At 36.5% G+C, this 19784-nt stretch overlaps 2 protein-coding genes and 1 long non-coding RNA gene across 4 annotated transcripts; 2 read left to right on the top strand and 1 right to left on the bottom strand.

The window, feature by feature from the left end:
* The first annotated feature begins 16 nt into the window (after positions 1-16).
* On the top strand, positions 17-3962 carry LOC149046113 (uncharacterized). The gene is made up of 6 exons (XM_089206558.1): positions 17-280; positions 535-632; positions 2475-2503; positions 2933-3057; positions 3645-3744; positions 3823-3962. The coding sequence occupies exons 2-6, from the start codon at positions 560-562 to the stop codon at positions 3880-3882; spliced, it is 387 nt and encodes a 128-aa protein (XP_089062684.1). The 5' UTR covers positions 17-280; positions 535-559; the 3' UTR covers positions 3883-3962.
* LOC149046114 (uncharacterized) lies at positions 3823-14560 on the top strand. Of its 2 annotated transcripts, none has more exons than XM_089206553.1 (7): positions 3823-4246; positions 4451-4692; positions 10691-10840; positions 11162-11341; positions 11731-11899; positions 12314-12490; positions 12892-14560. In XM_089206553.1, exons 1-7 carry the CDS (start codon positions 3973-3975, stop codon positions 13191-13193), a joined length of 1494 nt encoding a protein of 497 aa, XP_089062679.1. In that variant the 5' UTR covers positions 3823-3972; the 3' UTR covers positions 13194-14560. The 2 variants fall into 2 exon arrangements, with proteins under 2 accessions (XP_089062679.1, XP_089062680.1); XM_089206554.1 differs by having other exon boundaries at positions 3973-4246; positions 11734-11899.
* LOC149046115 (uncharacterized) lies at positions 12597-18569 on the bottom strand. The gene is made up of 2 exons (XR_016186645.1): positions 18302-18569; positions 12597-12750 (listed from the first exon to the last, which is right to left on the bottom strand). It is a non-coding gene; the product is annotated as an uncharacterized LOC149046115 (long non-coding RNA).
* Between the last annotated feature and the right edge of the window lie 1215 nt (positions 18570-19784).

Below are 19784 nucleotides of genomic sequence, written 5' to 3' on the forward strand. Positions count from 1 at the left end.
TTACAATGTTTACGTTGATTTGTAATGCTTTTGCCGTGGTAACGGTTCATGCTCAATTTAAATTCAATGCTCAATTGTTATTAGGTGGAATCACGTTGATACCAACTGCCACAATCCGGAAAATGATACGCTAAAACTTGGCGCAAGGGAACTTAACTGTCTCCTATGCATTGCAGAGTGATCCTCCTAAGCGCTTGTGTTCGTCGTCTTTTGTTTGGATTGGCACCTTTCTCACAGTGGTTGATGTTATTTGAAAAGGTCTTCCTGATTGGCTTAAAAGGTATCTATGGCGCTGTTATCCTGCTTTTCTGTTCACTTTATTTCGCTCCATGAAATATTTAAAATATTGCATCATGCATCATTTAAGAGCGTGCATGCCCCAATGTTACCGGAATGGAGTAAATAAGTAGTAACATACTGATTTAAATCAAGTTCGATTCTCTTGTTGTGCTGATTTATTATACGTCACTCATACGTTGTAACAATCGATGGAACGTTTTTACCTTTGTTTAATGTTGTTTGATCGTTTTGCAGGGTTTCATTTTCGATTGCCTTCAACATGTATCTCAAGAGCTGTATATTTACTCTATCTGTCTTGCTGATTCACAAACAAAGGACAGTCCTGTGTGAAGGTAAATAACCAAAAGTAATTTCTATGCGGTGAAAATTCTTTCGCTATCAACTCATCAACGCCTTTTTTTATCTTTCATTGTTAAGCAAAATTTGCGGGTAGACCTTTGCATCATCATCTGGAGGGCATGATATCATTTGTTTCTGTCATGTAAATGAGCCGTCTCGGCCCTATCTTTGTGTGACATTTCTATTGTGTGTTATTCCATTGTTAATAGCAAATAATCATTATGCTGAGTGTTCAGGATGTTCTGTTGTTTTTCGGAAGTTTTCGCGCCAATTCTGGGCAGACTGTAAACTCCTCGAGATGTTTGAAGTTGTATGTACCGATTTATAACTCAGGTTCATCACAAAATTAAAGATAAAAAAGAAAATGATAAAAAACTTCTCCTCCTTTTAAGCACCACCGATGTTAATCGATCAACGAATCAGCCAGACATACTTGTCTGGATGGTTAGGCAGATTGCGTTCGAGGCGTGTGGGCATTAACCCGAATTATTGTTGGCAAATGGAAACATATTAAACAAAAACGGTATGGCTCACTGAAATATAAATTTGAGATATGTAGAGAATGATACATGGGCGCGCGTAGATATGGAATCTATCTTCGAGTGTTCGACTCGATAGCACATGAGTTAGCGCAGCGACCTAGTAAGATGTGGAAAAAAATTTGCTCAATATAAAAAAGAAAAGCGCTGAATCACTACAAAACAACAATGGGCGTAATTTTCAATGTACATAATTATCAGTTATTGACTTCTTCGTAACCTATAGAAATCTTTCCGCTACAAAGCAAATCGGCCCATGATAAACCTTCCAGTTGTCGATTTTCGTTCTCAACCGCGAGAAATGCCATTGCAAAAGCGAGTGACGCGTCAGCAGCTGATTGGCGATATCAACTGACACGTGAAAAAATATCTTATTTTTTCACGTGTGTTGTTACGGCTTTTCTCAGGGCTGGAAATCCTTGTACAACATCGTAGTTTATATGATTAAAACAAAATAATACATATTTGCTTGTTTCTGTTCTGGCCGATCTCGACTGTAAGAATGAGAAATTTAAGGTAGAAGATGATTTTGTAACTGCGCAAATAACTCGAAGGCGCATACATAGCAAGCAGGAACTGACATACGTAATCTAACGTGATTCGCTGGCTGAGATGGAACGATGACGATACAAGAAGATTGACAGCTTAGTAGTGTAATCTGCAGTGTCACCTTTATAAACGGTGACCCTCGCTTTTCTCATTAAATAGGAGTTAGTCCCCGTTAAAGAAGAATCAACCAAACAAACAACGAGTGTTAGAGATTTTACTTCTAACACTTCACCGCAATTCATGATTTGTAAATTGTCTCTTGAGCCTTTTCTCTCTCTCCTTTGATGTTATTGTTTTTTTCCTTTCTTTTAACCAATGTTCCTATCGCATTGCAAGTAATTTGAGTGTATGGAAAAAAAAGGGTATAAACAATTTTGTCAAAAATAATTCTCGTTGATTTTTCAAGTTTGTATGTTTGGAGTTATATTGCTAATTTCGCTATTCAATGCCGCCCTTGTTCCTTTCTTTTTCATAGTCACCTATTTTCTATTGGCTACATGCATAAGAAAACCACGATTACCAATTTCCCCTTTTGCAGTTTTGCAGGAATCAAAATCGACGACAACGCCTTAATTTTTCCTCATCAAACTGTTTCTTCACTGGGGTTTTTTGCTGGTTTTTTATAATTGTCTTTTTGTTTGGTTTTGGTTTTGCATTTGCTTGTCCTTTTGTGCCTTTGCTTATTAGACGTTTTTAAATGAAGTGTTTACTTACTTTATTGTTTTCTTTTTGTTTCACAATGGGAAGCAATGGAAGAAATATGGGAAGAGTTTGCGGTTAAGTATAGTGGTTGAGCCTTACGTAGGATTAGCTACTCAAGTGCCTCAACAAGTCTCAAAAACACTTGCTTGGCGCTAATAGCAATAGATGAATATTTAAGGTTTCCTGATGAGTAAAAGCAAGATGGCCTGAGTTCAAGAACATGAGACTGTTCATAGTTTACAAGCCATATAGCCGAGTCACACCTCAATAGCATAGCTCATGAGATATCGTGTGACTATATCCACAGAGCACCCAATTAAAGCCTCAAATAGGTCAAAATCTAGGTTTTCAGGCCCTTTGTCTTTACCGAAATACCCAAACCAATCACTAAGCGAAGTAATCCTGGATCAGTTTCGACGCTCAATTGAAATTGTTCTAAGAAATATTTTTCGTTCTCCTTCAGTCGCGACGATTTACTTACTTCCTCATATACTCTCATTTCAGCGAACGATGAAATGTCATCACCAAGTGAAGACAGAAGTCCTCATTATAAATTAGCTTGGGGAATTTTAGCTGGAATTATTCCTTTAACCCTAGTTAAATTAATTTATATCAAGAAGTATCATAGGTGAGTTTTGCAATTGTATTTAGTGCAGCTATCGTTGAACTATTATTTTAAAATTTTTAAAAATCGATTGTGAGGTTATCAGTGCTGACACAATAAAATGGAGAGTGCGCTGGTAGTATCATAGTAACCATAACCATAGTAAATCCTTACCAATGAAAAAAATTAAATATGAAAGAATAATGAGCGAAGAAAAAGAGAAAAAAGATAAGAGGAAAGGAAAAGACAAAAACAGAATCAACAAAGATCAGAATTTGTATTTGCTACTACTTAAAAAATTAACATTTTTTCCAGCTAACTCTCCTATTTCTTTTTTGTCTTCCTAAGTCATTTCATAAATCGATTTCAATGATTTATTCATAATTTATGAGGAGGTTGTTATGAGAAGAATAACTTTGGTAACGGCAAGAAATAAGCGTCGAGGAAAAAATTATTGAGCATGGCGTTAGGATTGTAATTTTAATAATGGTAATTATTTAGAGAGCGCAGCATTCTGTTTGTTACCCCTTACCTTACAAAGTATTCTTCTTTAAAACAGATGGGTCTCTTTTACTGAGATACAATTTTTCTTTTTTTGAATTGAAACTTAGAGTGAAGTCACAGGCTAAGGAGTACACTTTTACTCCTGAGATCAACACTTGTGAAGTTCTTAGCAAACATGGAACCATGAATCGTGAAGTTCCGTTCAAGGTAAGCAATTTTTGTATTTCCATCGCACAATACTAAAAGATGATCAAAATATCACCATTACTCATTTTCTCCCCAAAGGTCTCCATCTGTGAGGGTGTACCACCTACTGGGAAAGATGCAACTGGCCTCATCAGCTGAGACGATACCAAAATTATATCCAACGACTCAGCCGCATTACATCCAAAATACACCACACAGGCGGATGGATTTTTCGACAGTACTGGTGGAATGTTGAGTACGGCTCTTCACTCGGACGTGCAGATAATTATCGGAAACGGGGCAATAGCCGAAGGAGACCCCCAGCGGCTCTTTTTCGGTGTAATCTGTGACGAAACGGCACCCTTGCAAGATATCCTGGAAGGAAATACACTCATCTCCCCCGTGATTGAATGCGGACCGCATGACATATGTCTTTTAAAGCCTGTCGAAATTATTCTTCCACACTGCCTCGATCTGAAAGAGACCAAGAAAAAGTGGATTTCTGTCTACAGAACTGACACAGGTAAAAGGAAAAAACAAAACTTTCTGGTTTTTGTTGACTCCTGCTTGAAGGTCCTGAAAAATTGACCTAAAAGAGCTTGCAGTGGCATTTCTACTCTCAGTACCCCTCCCCCCTCTTCCTGTCGACAGGACAAACGTCCCAAACGTACAAATAGCAGTAATACTTGTTATCACTGATCCTTTTATAATAAATTTCTACATAAAGGTTCTATCCACTGGGTGAAAATTCCAAGCGAATCAGAAAAAACAGACGAGTCGAAGGCATGGTTTATAGTCAAACAAGACTCCATTCATATTAAAACCACGACCTTTTCTTTATGGAGCGTATTTGCCTGTGGGCGACGAAAGAAGAAACGAGCCACAGTTTATTCAAGCAAACCGGATCCTGAAAGCGATCTCATTTATTTGAGATTCTACGTTTACAATGATAACGAGAATTCTAGAAAGGTAGGTAATCGTCTAAGTAGGATTTAACTTAAGAGAGGATGTCAGCATCCATCGAACAAATTTGAAATATTGTGGCAAGTCGCTCAAAATTCGTTTTCTCTCCTACTTTAATATTTTGTAGCCCAATATGTTCTAATAATTGTGGTGTAGTTTTTTTGTGAAAATGTATTTTAGTTTTCGAGAAATGACTTTTTTCGTTCGACCGCTCAAATATGCAAATTTTCACCGTGAATATTACCCGAGTTGTGTGACCTCATGTGACGAATGTACTAGACCTACGGTATTTCTGTGAACAAAATCCTTTGTTTTATCATCTAAACTTAATCCCCTGTCGTTATTGAAGCTGGCAAAGAAATATTTATTTATTGGTGAATATTTTTGTCCGACATACTTTTCCTATGTCGAAAAGTAGCATCAAAACAAAGACAATTTTAACAGTGACCGATATGACAGAATCTACTGAGCTTCAAGCTTTTAAAAGACCAAAGGATGGTTATTAAGTAACTATAAAAATTTCCTTGTGTATTTGTATTTTTCTTTCTTGAGACGAACTCAAAGTCCGGCAAAATTTACTTGACAGCGACTATGAAATATACATGGTGCTCCTACTTGTCGCCACCGTTAATTGGCATAAATCACCAAAAATTTGTAAAAAAGTCTAACATAACTCTCTTACCTTGTTTATTTATGATTTTATCAGCCTTTTCGATTATTATATTACGCCTGAGTATTACTTTTTGACAGAAGCCCAGGTTTTGCGTTGTGTTTCCCCTCCCTCATTTATATCATAAGCTAGTCACGCTATAGTTGATACCGGCACAAGTGAATATTTACCATGTATAAAGATTTTTGTTTACGTTGAATTAAAAATTTAAAATCTGTGCTTTCTTTACTAATCGTTGTTTCAGCGGCAGGGAAGCAGTTAAAAGCGGGTTGTTGCTTCCACGCTACTGAAATTTTTAGTATTCTGACAGGCGAGCAAAGCGTGATGCCCTGGGAATAAAAACTTTTAGGGGCCTTTTACATGATATCCGAATGAGTTTTGTACAAGAACGAGTCCATAAAGGTTGCCACATAATAACCAGCGTAAAATTTATTCGAAACGAGTCATTTCTGAGTAAGTTTATTGGGGTTTTCATTACAGAACGAAACACTCCTTCTGGACGACCTTTTCTACCTGTGCAATGTAAACGCGGCACGGCTCTCATATTTGTATGAATCCTCTGTAGGAGCGAGGGAAGCATTGAAAAAGACAGAAAAGGACATAAACAATTGTTTTTACAGGCTAATTGTTGCCACTCCCACACGGATAAGATTTAAGTACCTTTTATAATTTTATAGCGATCGTTTTCGAAATTCCGGGCGCGCACCCCCGCCCTCTTATGTAATGGGGTCCCCCGGGGTTGCTGATACGTGCAGCACACTTGACATTTAGCAAGGACAAATTCTGATGTGATTCTTGGCGAAGAGAAACAAGTTTTGTCAGCGTCTAGTTGCTGGAGGGGAAGGGCCCTTTACCACCGTGTGCATAACTACGCGTCCCCCCAGACGGCGGAAAGCCAACAAAGTGTTCAGACATTAGTTCAGAAAACTCCGCCTCTGTCTGAATTTTTGGTAGCCTATTGACCAATTCCCAATCTAAACTTAAGTCTGACGTCACGCGTAATTTTGCTCACGGTGGTAAGTAGCCTACTTACCGAAACCAGATTGTACGAATTTTCCAGACATCTTGAGTAATATCTGTGATACACTCTTGCCAATTCCCCTATCAGCTTTTGGAATCGACTTAACCCTACCTTTACCATGGCCGGACATTTCTTTTGGCACCCTACATCTGCTACTGAACACCGAGATTTGGTCTGTGAGTGGGGCAATTAGGAAAATCATCGATATCTTTTGGCGTCTTTTGGAACCCCGGTCCAAATCCGTTAGCAGATATGGACCCCCCCCCCCCCCCTTCGCAGATTTGGACCCCCCACAAAACTTTTCTTTTAAGCATCGTTTGTATCATATTTGGTAACTAACTCTATTTTCAAGCCCTTTGTCGATGTTCTTTTCAATTACAATACAACATTCCTCAATAAAGGTGAAGAAAAACAGCCATTTCGTTCTAATCCTGCCGCATTAATTATAGCAGGTCGTACATTATACGCAAGAATGAGATGCGAACAAACTACTGCATTCAAACGATTGAAATTGTAACAATAAATCTTTGCTTTTTCTGATGTGAATCAACATTGATACTAAACGTCATAAAAATAGTGGTGACGAATTGCACCGCGTTCGCCCCCTATCGAGTTCGCCCCTTCGAGTTCGCCCCTACCTTATGCCGTGTTCGCCCCCACACTTTTCGAGTTCGACCCCATCAAGTCGAGTTCGCCCCTTGATTGAGTGATATCCAGATGAGTTGATTCGTGACGAAGGCACCAGCAGAATGTTCCAAATGTCGTCTTGGGAGAATGCGTTGCACACTTCGTTGTGTTTTAAGGTCACAGCAACCAGACTTGAGAAAATGCAAACCAGGATCGCAAACCACGCTTTCATCGCTTTTCGTTGATCATAACAACCAGACTTCAAAAGATGCTAACCACACTTCCATCGCGACAGCATTGCTTGAGTTGTTAGACTTGTAATAAATGTCTAATAAATGTGTAACAGATACTTACCTCGTTTAGTTTTATTTATGAAAATAAGACTGAAGAAGTTACGACACCACGATTTGGTCACGCTTTTGATTATTTAAGACTGATTAAGAGAATGCGTTCCACGCTTCATAGGGTTTTCGTCGAACGACCTTGTAGCCTTTCGGTTCGGTCAAATACAAAAACGGCTCCTGTAGGAGCCACCCAATCTATAAAGGTCATGACCAACGAAAGTTCCCTGTATTTCACTGTTTGACCACATTATTTCTTGTTTCCGGTCGCCTCTGCTCCCACGCACATATAAATATTCAAAATGGCCGTCGGTCAGTTAAAATTTGTTCATTTATCTTTGCCTGAATGTAGCGAAGCGTAATGAAACAAAAGATAAATGGTTTCTTGAATTCCCGAGCACGAGTGCATTTGTCGGCAGTGTGTTTTAAGTGCCGGCGTGAGATTATGGGAAAGAAGTGTGATATGTAAACTACTTAGTATATATTCGCTGAACAGTAAACAAGTTTCATTGTGGATTTTTACAAGCGGACAGTTAAATTTTGTTCTTCTTTATTGTTTGGTTGGAATCCTGTAGTCCATTTCCACGTAACGATTTTTAGTTGTGCTTTCCTGATGATTGACAGTCATTATAAGTGGTTTTGTTTATTCAATTTACTTTGGCCGCATCGAACGTGTAGAGTTTGTTTAATTTTTTTTTTTGGTGTCTAAACAGTGTAAACAGTTGTTTTTGTCTTGTGATTAGTTGGTTAGTTCAATAAATGGGCTAAGAATTGTCTGCTTATCCCGCACCGCATTTCTGGTTGTCAGTTTGTTGGGTGCGGGGAATTCAAGAATCAAAACTTTTCTTGGTTCTAACTTGTTTGCAATGTTCGATAGCAACTAATTTAGACATGACTCAATCCGGGGGCGAACTCGACTTGGTGGGGTCGAACTCGAAAAGTGTGGGGGCGAACACGGTATAAGGTAGGGGCGAACTCGAAGGGGCGAACTCGATAGGGGGCGAAAGCGGCGGATACCGTGGTGACTATTGCGTCCAGTCACAAAAAGAACTCAGTCTGATTTTCTAATTAAACAACATTAACAGTTTCTGAACAAGAACGAAGTAACAACTCCTTCTACAAGTCGATGTAAAGCCTATGATAAGAAAAAATGTTTCTATTCTCGAACTATTGGAACTCTCAGCTTATTTTCAGATGCAAATCAACATTAAGACTATTTCATCGAACTCAACCTTATTTTCTAATTTTAACGATTATTAACTGTTGAGGGATCTGAAATAACAAACTCGCACTGTACCATGTCGTCTCAACACTTTGGCATTGAACAAAAACAAAATAAATTAGTGTCATAAGTTTCTCTCTTACTGAATCTAGCGGTGTTCGACTATCGCGGGGAAAGTTCAACAACGACCTTTCTCCGAACATTGAGCTAAATACTTACACTTTTTCCCTTGGTCAAAAGAAACATCCGACGGATTATTTCTAGCTGCCAGTTCGTATACATCGGTGATACGAATGTTTTGAATTAAAAACATACTTTAGTACACTGAAACGAAAAGTACTGTTGGGGGGTCCATATCTGCGGAGGGGGGTCCAAATCCGCTGGGACACCGGCACGCGACAAAACAAGATCAACTTCATGTTCTGGATCTGAAAACTTGCAACTCCGCAAGTGACTTGAAATGTCTTTTTAAAAATCGCGCAAGGGAACGACTTGGTCTTCTCGATAACTAAACCCACAAGTTCCACCAGCGAACGATTTAACTAAACAGCAAATCTCCAGTTTAGCATGTAAGATGAGACGCTTAGAAAACGGATCAGTCAGCTAAATCAGTATGTAGCTTGTCAATCAAATTGACTATTGTAACCATACTTTGACTTCAGCAAAGGAGTCATTGATGGATCTGGACACTTAAGTTTTCTGAATGCAGTAATTCCTTAAAGATTTTTCTAAATGTCATGCAAAGAGGGAAAAAACCCATCTCTTGATATTTCGGAGGTTGACTCATCTTTGAATTTCTTTGTCACGCTTGTCACGCAACTGATAAAATAAGATAGAGACGATATATCAACTGGAACTCAAATCTGGCTAGAATGTAGTAGGGAATTATTAACGTGACAATCGAAACAGCTAATAAAATCATAAATAAACAAGGTAAGAGTGTTATGTTAGATTTTTTTGCAAATTGTAGTGATTTATGCCAGTTAACGGTGGCGACAAGTAGGCGCACCATGTATATTTCATAGTCGCTATAAAGTAAATTTTGCCGGACTTCGAGTTCGTCTCAAGATAGAACAACATAAATACACAAGGAAATTTTTACATTAACTTTATAACCATTCTTTTGTCTTATAAAAGCTTGAAGCTCAGTAGATTTTGTCATATCGGTCATTGTTAAAACTGTCTTTTCTTTTGGCTACATTTCGACATAGGAAAAGTATGTTGGACAAAAATATTCACCAAAAATTAAATATTTCTTTGCCACCTCAATAACGACAGGGGATCAAGTTTAGATGATAAAACAAAGGATTACGTTCACAGAAATACCGTAGGTCTAGTACATTCGTCACACGAGGTCACACAACTTGGGTAATATTCACAGTGAAAATTTGCATATTTGAGCAGTCGAACGAAAAAAATTATTTCTCGAAAACTAAAATAAAGTAAAAAAAAAAAAAAACTACACCACAATTATTAGAACATATTGGGCTACAAAATATGAAAGTAGGAGTGAAAACAAATTTGGGTGACTTGCCGCTGTTTCTTTGATGCATGCTGACATTAGCTCTTAATTTTTTTAAAGAAAATAGAGAGCTGATAAATTGGAGAAAATAACCCTGTGAACACACCTGAGGGGAATATTTAGAGGGGGGGGGGGGGAAGAAGTGGAATGGGGAGGTTTTAGGGAGGGCAATATACGCCACTATTTTCTTTATTTCATATTTTTGCAATGGTCTTTGCATCCAGCTCTCCGCCAAAAGGCTGCCGCCTCCCTCACAGTTAGGTGCATTTAGCGGGAGAAATTTGTATGGTGAAAATATTTATAAAGGTAAAATGTGGCAGTGAGAGCCTGCGTAGTTCGTGGCTCTTTGTGCACCAGTACAATGAGTGGCGAAGCTTAAAGCATGCAAAACCGTAAAGCGCCCATAAAATCGCTAGCCACACAAGCTATGGTTAATGTTTCCTATTCGTATAAACGTAAAGTTAGGATACAATAAGGGATTGATATAAAGGTGTTTAAAATTCAGCAAAATCCTCTAACGTGAATCATTGCAAGCATGACTATCACACGTCATTTTTTGGTGCACTAACATGCTGATCTCTAAATATTTTACTTTTACAAGCGAGTGGAGATGAAAGAAAAAGAGCGGTTTCCCGATTCAAAGCCAGCAAGGGAGAAACCCTTCAAATTGTACAATAACAACAAAGAGATAACCGTGAAACTTACTAATATTGAGAAAGGCTGGGAACTAGACAAGACAAATGAAGAGCAGGTCAGCAAATCGTCATTGAAGGCTCGGTGATGAGTTATCACTAAAGACCTTTTTTATTGTTTTCCAAAAAAATGTCTTTTTAGATTATCGAAAATGATTTAAAAAGATCTTTTTTATTAAAAATTTAAATTCTAAACAATTTATCAAAACCAGAAGAAGTGTGAAATTATCCTGTACATTTGATAATGTGCGACACAATTTCAAAAAGCCAACCTGAAAAACTATCTTTTATAAGATTAATACACATTGACCCTGGATTTTTATTTTCATGGTTTATCCTCAACTAATGTATTGTAAAATTCAATCTGCGATCTATTGTAGATATATCGTTGCGGTAAAGCCCATGGTCGTAGAATTCCCTTTGCAGATGCATGCGACTTCGCAGTTAGACCGGAAGAGGGTCGAGTAGTAAAAGGCTTTTCGTGTAAGATAGAGTTCCGACAAGATGGCGATGACGTAGTTCATGAAATATATCTGAACCCGGGATTTAGGCCTTTGAAGGTAATATATGTCACAGCATCTAATTTTCCCTGTGGCCAGCAAGAGAGGCTTCAGTATTCGCCTTAACGAAAACTAAAAAGCAATTAAAACAAACAAACAAACAAACAGAAAACAAAACAAAAAAGAACAAACAAGAAAGGACAGCAACAAAAGTAAAAACTCAAATCCTATGTTGTCATCTCTCAATCTCCCCTCTGAAACGTGAGATTTATGCCCCTGCATGTTTTCCAAAAATTATTTTTACGTTCTCGTCAAATATCACTGAAGCAGTTTAACCTTTTAAAGAACAACTGAAATGCGAACCTGAAAATTTTATAACTGAGTATCCATGAACATGATTTCGAGGGAGCAGATCCATTTGCAACTTTAACTTACTCTCTCTGTTGTAGAAGTTGGAGCCGGTAAATTCTCCACGTCAAAACTTCGCGGAAAGTATCGATCCTAAAATAACATCTCATACAAGTAGAAACTGTAACAGTGCAGCTGGAAGCTCCACCTCCTTGGCTCCAAAAGAAGCTGGAAGGGACAACTTCGGGAAAAAATTACAATCTTACCAAGGTATCTTAGTCACCGTCATCGCCTATATTTCTATCATGAGAAAATACCATAAATTTCTAGGTAATGGGGGCGCTTAATCGTGGGAATCCTGCGTCTAAAGAATAGTCAAGTGTTTGTGCTCTTTCTCCTTTGTTGTGGTTTTAGTTTTCTGCATTCTCCCTCAAACTCTATGGCAAACGCTATTACTTTCTCTTCACTTGTCTGCCATTTTGTTTTTTTGTGTTTCGACAGTCAATCCATTTCATTTCAACATTTTTCATGCAATTTCAATTTTCTGTACTGTTTGGTATTAATTCATGTGTTCTTGGCTAGTCAGCATGCTGAAATTTTTGCATGTATGAAATAAATAGAGTAAATACAGTTTGATATTTGCAAATTGATGAACCATACTGATTCCATTTGCGAATGTTATAGGTTTGAATAAATCGCAATCGGTGAAAATTCCACGTCAAACACAAGGAGAAAGTGGTGGTCTTGAGGTGCCCCTATCTAATCTAAGACGCATTAAAAGTGCTTATGGACGCTCGAGGTCCCGAACAGCAGAAGAAGGTGACAGGAGCAACTTAGACGAACAATCAAAAACTGGTCAAGGTATCCTAGTGATCTTTATCGCCATCGTCGTGGCTATGGCTATTGTATATCATGAGAAACTTTCCCTTAAATCTTCGAATAATGATAACATCTCCTTCGAATGAGCTTTCCACCACCACACAAACATTTAATTTTACACATATTGACGTCATCTTATGATGATGTATTACTGCGCAGATCCACGGCAATATGGAATTTATATGTTTTGTGTGATAAAAAAGTATAATGTTGCTTGTGGTGACGTCATCTATGCGTCTTTCCTGCAATTGTGCATAATTAAAGAACCCATCATGATTTGAAAATGATTGAGATTACGATATAACAATCTACTACTTCCCTTACTGCGATGCAGTGTAAGCACATTAAATATGAAGTATCTCCAAATTCTCTCTTTAATTTAGACTCGAAACCCCTTAGCAGCTTGCTGGAAGTTGGGCCATATCTAGAGCGAGTTTGTAATAGTCTGGACACAAAAATGCCAGGTGTTGGTCACTATTACAATGTTTGTTTACATTATGAAGTAAACAGTTATCAAGTGAGCGCAATCTTCGAAAAACACAATGGCGGACCGTCAAAAGCCCTATTAGAACACTTGGCAGCTTCAAAAGAAAATCTAACAGTTTCCGAGTTTGCAGGTGTAGTGAGAGAAACTGCTAACAGAGGTGACGTTGTCAAAATTTTAGAAGAATATGATAATCAGTAAAAAACATTTTAAAGAAGTCAGCGTTATTTTTACAGAATTTTGATTGTCTACAAAAAAAGAATACATTAAGTATCTAATCAACATTCATTTGTGTTTGGCAAGTATGCCAAGCAATTTGTTGAACACATTTTAAATAATGATTTTGATGTTTAAAATGCAAGTGATTTTCGATTCATGTTAGCAATGAAAATAGTATAATAACTGTTCGAAATTTCTTGCGAGCAACTCATTGTAAGTAATGTATGCTGTAGCAAAAAGGAAATATATATATACATATATATAATTGTAGGAAATGTAACAAATGCTGTTGGAAAGTGCTCAATACACATTAGTGTGGAGCGAAATACAGTTCAAAATGAAACACGCATGGTTCCCTGTAACTCTGAGTTTCGTGCTTACGCACTCGTCAGACAGATTTAATTTATATATATATAGATAGATAGACATTAGGTATGTAGGACTGATTGCAACTTTGCTTAGAATAAACAAGAATATTGTAAGGTAACGAGGTTTGAATTTGCAAGAGTTCTAAACAGCAATAAAGTATTTACATAACTTTTTCTTGATATGTTAGCTTTGAATGAGTGCCTTAAGAGGTAGAGAGGGCATCCTACTTTGTAAACAGAAGTTATCTGCATGTAACTTAGGAGAGTTATTTAATTAGAGAGGTTTTGATGTCATCATACTAAATTATTAAGGTTATTACTTGATCATCAACTGCAACAGTGAGAGATTGAGATGGAGTATTCAGCACCAAGGTATACCATGCAGTTGGTCAGTCCTAGTTATCTAAACCTTTAACTCTTAAGATCTGATTGATAATTCTCCCATCTAATTACTACACATTTCCTTTTAAATAGTTATGAGAATTTAGTGTTAGATTAAGATAACAACTTGATATGTTTAAGTTTTCTCATTACCTGTTTGTAGGATAATGTATGGATATTATAGCGAGAAGTTCCACGTTAATCTCTTCTGGGAGTTACATGAAACTATGCGTTTTACTCGTGTTGAAGAAAATGGAATCTCTGTTCCGGAATACATTATTTCTGCACATGCTCTCTAGTGAGCCATAAGTCTAAAGGGCGTAGACCATTGATTTTATCTATCATTAAAATATAAGATTTTCATTTATTCCCACTTTAATCGATCATTGCCTTCACCATGCAAATGACGTTGTTACAATCGAGTATCATGATACTATCTTTATGTTGATTTCTTGACAAACATTGATGTAAGTAAATCATTGTAAAAATAGATTTTGAAATCATTTTAAATAAGAGCAGGTGTTGAAATGTTAACAAAGTACAAGCATAAAGTGTGAAAAAAACGAGTAATAAAAATTACATGTGAACGTTGATATTAAATTGTTGCATTTATTCTTTTTATAAAAGTCAGAGAAAAAAATTGGTCTTTTTTTTGATGGAGCCCTTTCAAAAACAATCCTATTTTATTTCTATTTTATGTCTATTTTAATGCTATCACATCTATTTTTATACTATTTTATTCTCTCAGACTTATATTAGTTTATTCCTATTTTGCCTGAAAGGAAATATAGAGCCACTATTTTAAACCTATTTTAAGGCATGATTGAACAAGGTGGTGTATTTTATTTCTATTTTCTAAAGACGAGCGGAAAAATAACCAGCTAAAGAGGCTATTTCAATCCTATTTTTATTTCCTACATTAGTAAAATAGTGATAAAATAGGTTGTTTTATTTATATTTTCTGTTGATAGGACATGCTATGGCCATTTCCTTTGGAAAATATGAAAAAAATAGGCTATGACAATCCTATTTTATCAAAGAAAACGTTGAATAATTGCAAAATAGGTTTGAAATAGATTGTTTTATTTTTTTTTTTTTTGAGGTGGATTGCAAAATAGGTATAAAATAGTCTATTCTAATTCTATTTTCTTCAAAGTATCCCAGACCTACAATATTTTAAACAGCAACTAGATGTGTAGTGTAATAACCTGTCCTATTTTATTCCTATTTTATTAATGAATTCAAGCTTGATTAACAATGTGTTGTTGTTCTTTATTACAAAATATAATTTCAAGGCAGCTGTTTGGTACTTGCACCAATTATATCTCCACTAAATACAATGGAATTCAAAAGTCACAGTTACAGTGTTAACGAGGTAAAGACGGGTTCAAAATTGAAAACGACAGGCCGACGTTTTTGATCTGCGTTGTTGTAGCTTTCAAGTTTCCGTTTAAGTTTCTGTCTGTTTTGTCAAAGAGTTGAACGCGAAGGCTTGTCTTTAGCATCAAATCTCCACTATTTATTGTCTGGATCGTCGCTTGGGTCATGTTTAACTGAAATTGATCAACAAATCGATCAGCACAGCAACCAAGCTTTCTCAGAGTGGGTTTTGAGTCTTTGCTTCCTGGACAACTTCCGGCCACATATCATGCATTTGTAATACGATCGATTCTTGTCGATTATTTCTACTCAGAGTGAGCCCACATCGTTATTTATATCATCGTCAGAACATGAATAGGTCCGAGAAATCAGTATGAACTTGTGTGCTTCTCTTGAAACTGCAATCGGGCAAGCCAGAGGATTCTCTTTGCTAGCCAATGACAATTCCCAGAGGATCCACGTGATTAACCAAACCTGATTACATAAAGAAGCCCTCCTTGATAAAGACAAAATAAGGTGTTCAGCCCTTTTTTAGCAAAATCTATGGAAGAGAGATGTGCTAACTCCAAAATAAAAATCATTCAATATAGCAGAGATTTCCCAATCCCAGTGTACTTTGTTAAATTAGGATTCCAATGAATGCCCTTTCCCTTATAGCTATCTAAGGCCTTGTCTGAGCTCCTTTACTTTTTCATGCCATGGAATTCAGATACAAAATGGAAAGGCTTCTTGTAGACAACCTCATTCGAGGCCAACAGAGAAAGCTGCAAGCCCAGGAAAAAAGACAAACAGCAGCTAAGTCTGCAGTTTAGGATACCTTTATTCTAATTCATTGTTACAGTTACAATAAGATTTTAATTTAAAAAATCATTTTTATTTAACTGTAATTTACCCCTTCGCTCACAATTCAAAGTTCTGTTGGCTATTAACAAAGAATTTCTGGGAATTTCTAGGTTTTTAGAACCAGTGTTATTACAGTTGAGAAATCCCATTTCAAATTTATCATGAAACTTCACACCTCTTATTCCTAGGAATTACATTTTTTTCTAGGAATTGTATATTATATACCTATTTTAAATGTATTTATATCCTCTTTTTTCAAGTTTTTTTTCCTATTTTATCCCTGTTTTATGTCTATTTTATGTCTCTTAGACCTATTTTATAGGTGTTTGATTCCTACTTTTTTCCTATTTTATATATATTTAAACCTATTTAAAATGTATTTATATCCTTTTTTCAAGTTTTTTTTCCTATTTTATCCCTGTTTTATGTCTATTTTGTGTCTCTTAGACCTATTTTATAGGTGTTTGATACCTACTTTTTTCCTATTTTATATATATTTTAAACCTATTTTAAATGTATTTACATTATATTTTTCCCTATTTTTTAAGATTTTTCCTTATTTTTTTGTATTTTTCCTAATTTTTTTTGTTTTTTTCCCTTTTTTTTTATTTTTTCCCTATTTTTTGTGTATTTTTCCCTATTTTATGTCTGTTTTCTTTTATAACTAATGTTTCATTAATGCTATTTTAATCCTATTTTATCATCAAATCGCATACACATTTTCTCTATTTTAAAGCTCTTTTAATACTATCTATGCAGTAGATATGACCTGTCAACCACACTATTTTTTTACTATTTTGTTTCAAAATAATAGGTTTAATAGTTAAAAAAATAGATATAAAATAGATGTAAAATAGGCACTATTTTTGTAAGGGAGATACCTTCATTAACCGAGTTCCCACATGATGAAAAAATACTTTAAAAACTGAGCAGTGCAAATAGCTTTAAATACTGATCACTAAAGCAACACCCAAGTACAACACCCTTGAGCATGTCAGTTCATATAATCAGCATTCTTTATCAGGTATTTTTCCCAGAAGTATTGATTCTCCTAACATCGTACTCTCTTCAAATCATGGAATTTGATGTAAACAGTTAAGCCAAGGTACCAACATTTTTTATAACATAGCGCGTAAATTTGTCTGATCAAATTGAATTGCGTGAGCGTGCTTCATATTCCTATTGAGCACTCTCATGACGTCGTCAAACAACTATCCTCGAGAATTTTGTATTCAATCAGAAAATAAAGTTCATTAACACGCATGAATTTACCTGTTAGTTTTTTAACCAACCTGAGACAAGATCGTTTATAGCGTAGCGAATTCTTTACCTGAGCTAAAATTACCAAGGGAATATTAAAGTGGAACATAAAATCAACAAATTAAAAATTATGATGGTGGGAGGGGCAGGGGTTGGTATAGCCAACATGGAGTTGTATTTTACCAAAGAAGGAGGTTTTTAAATTTTTTCCTTTGGCCAAAGAAAAAAAAGAAAAGAAATAACAATGATAATAAAATTATGTATTCCGAGTGATCACCGCCCCATGACACCACGATCACGCCGTAGAACTTTCGATGTGCCTGCGATATGCTTTTGAGCACAGTTGCATAATTAATAGGATTTCACTGTCTTTAATTCTGCTAAGAATCAAGAACTTTTTTCTATGAGAGCATTCACTAATTTGAAACTCAACGACAAGGTTGCTAATTTAAAATTTTACGCCAGTATTGCTGATCGATCGCTGAGAAAATTAGGTAATGGAATTTGTTTAATGATAACGCGCTCCACAACAAACTTTCCACTGACTTTCGGTAATAGTTTCGAATGTTTGATTTAAAGATAAACCTTCGTCATCTTTATCGATAACATACCGGTCGTCGAATAAATCGTGAACTTCGGTGAAACTTTAAAGCAAATTTATTTGATCTCCAGGTAGTAATGTACAGAATATTGAAATAACACGGAAATTAGCAAGTAGTCAAATATTTCGGTCTCACCAAGTTTAAGCAGTCGCTTAATTCGACATGAGAAGTAAAATTGAGCTCCGAAATTAAATACAGGATTAATCGTACTGTTTAATTTCCGTTGGTCTAAAGAAAAAAAGGGATATATATATACCTGGAATTCCCTCGCCAAACCATTCTCTCGCCGTGCATTGTTCGTGGGAAGTAAACTCTCCGCGTGACGAAGGAAAAAATGCAGTCCCTCTGGAATCTTTGGCGAAGGCGTGATCAAGAGTATATCGACAAAAGCGGCTGATCAAGATGTCAGATACCACTCCATTTTACTGCCAAGGAAACTTGCAAAATGTTTGCTGAAATAAGTAGTTGCTGAACTTTCCGCACCAAAACAAAGTTTCACCTATACGGGTCTGCCTCCTCTTGTGTTAGAGAGCGCCTGCGTTGTTACCCAGAGTTTGTCGCTACACCGGATGTTGTTACAAGATGAAACTTCCGACTTCTTTTCTTCCTTGTCTTTTTTTGAATAACGCCTGTATTTCTTTATCACTTGAGTTGATATTTATCTAAAATCCCTCTTGTATCATGAAATTTATTACAAATTCAACACATTAATTTTTATCACGGCCGGAAGAAATAGCCTCCTCGTAGCGTTGACGTGGGTGAGAAAGGGATGACGGGAAAGAGAAAGGGATGACGGGAAAGAGAAAGAGTAGAAACGACTTCTTTCTCTCACACGTTCACCCTACCCACGCTCTCCTCGCCCTGCCCGGGTTGGTTTCCCCGCTGGAGGACGCCTGAGGACGGATTGGTACAAGTCTATCTCTACCTCTATTCTGGTATTTCCTTGAGACAATAGACAAAACTAAGTTAAGCAAAAATATAAGAAAGAAAGTAAAAAAAAAGAAAATTAAATAAGCAAACAACGACTGAGCAAAAAATTAACTATCCTTAGACCAAAGTGTCGAGTCTCAAATATAATCTACTTTCGCTAAGATAATTTTACTTGGTTTTATCATCTTAGTCGATAATGTAAATTTGCCACCTTAAAGAGTTCCTTAAAGCTAATGTTTCGAGCGTTCGCCCCTCTTCATTTCGCTCTGACGAAGAGCTGACGTTCAAAAACGTCAGATTTAGAAATACTTCACGGAGGCGAATCTACATTATCAACTCAGTTGGTTAAGCCAAAGTATCTTGTAAAACTCCCCCACCGAGGCAGCACCATACGTTCTTTAGAAACTTATTCTAGTTGTCTTTCGCTACTGAGATTGTTTGTTTGAACGACACATTTATAAGTTTGCCCGCCAAAAAGAGCCAAAGAGCACAACCCATTCTTTTTATTCTACATATAACATGGAGCCTGAAATGTTTTGCTATGTGCGTTTACTTTCGATCTCTATTTCCTTTGAGAGGAAGGTCCCACGACGTCCGAGCTTGACCGCTCATTGTTGAGGTTCACAGTCAAAAATCGAGTGGTTACCAAAGCATGACAAAATGACAAAATTATATTATTTCTCACAGAAAGCAGACGAACAGTATTTGTGTTGAATTTCTTATAAAAAATAAACTTCTCTAAAGGGTGGTAAGACTGATTTTTAACGGTAAGAAGTTCGCAAAATTTTAGTATGGTTTGGAAAGTTATC

This window comes from Pocillopora damicornis, chromosome 5 (genome assembly GCF_964200805.1).
Source record: "Pocillopora damicornis chromosome 5, jaPocDami1.2, whole genome shotgun sequence".
NCBI classification, from domain to species: Eukaryota; Metazoa; Cnidaria; class Anthozoa; order Scleractinia; family Pocilloporidae; genus Pocillopora; species Pocillopora damicornis.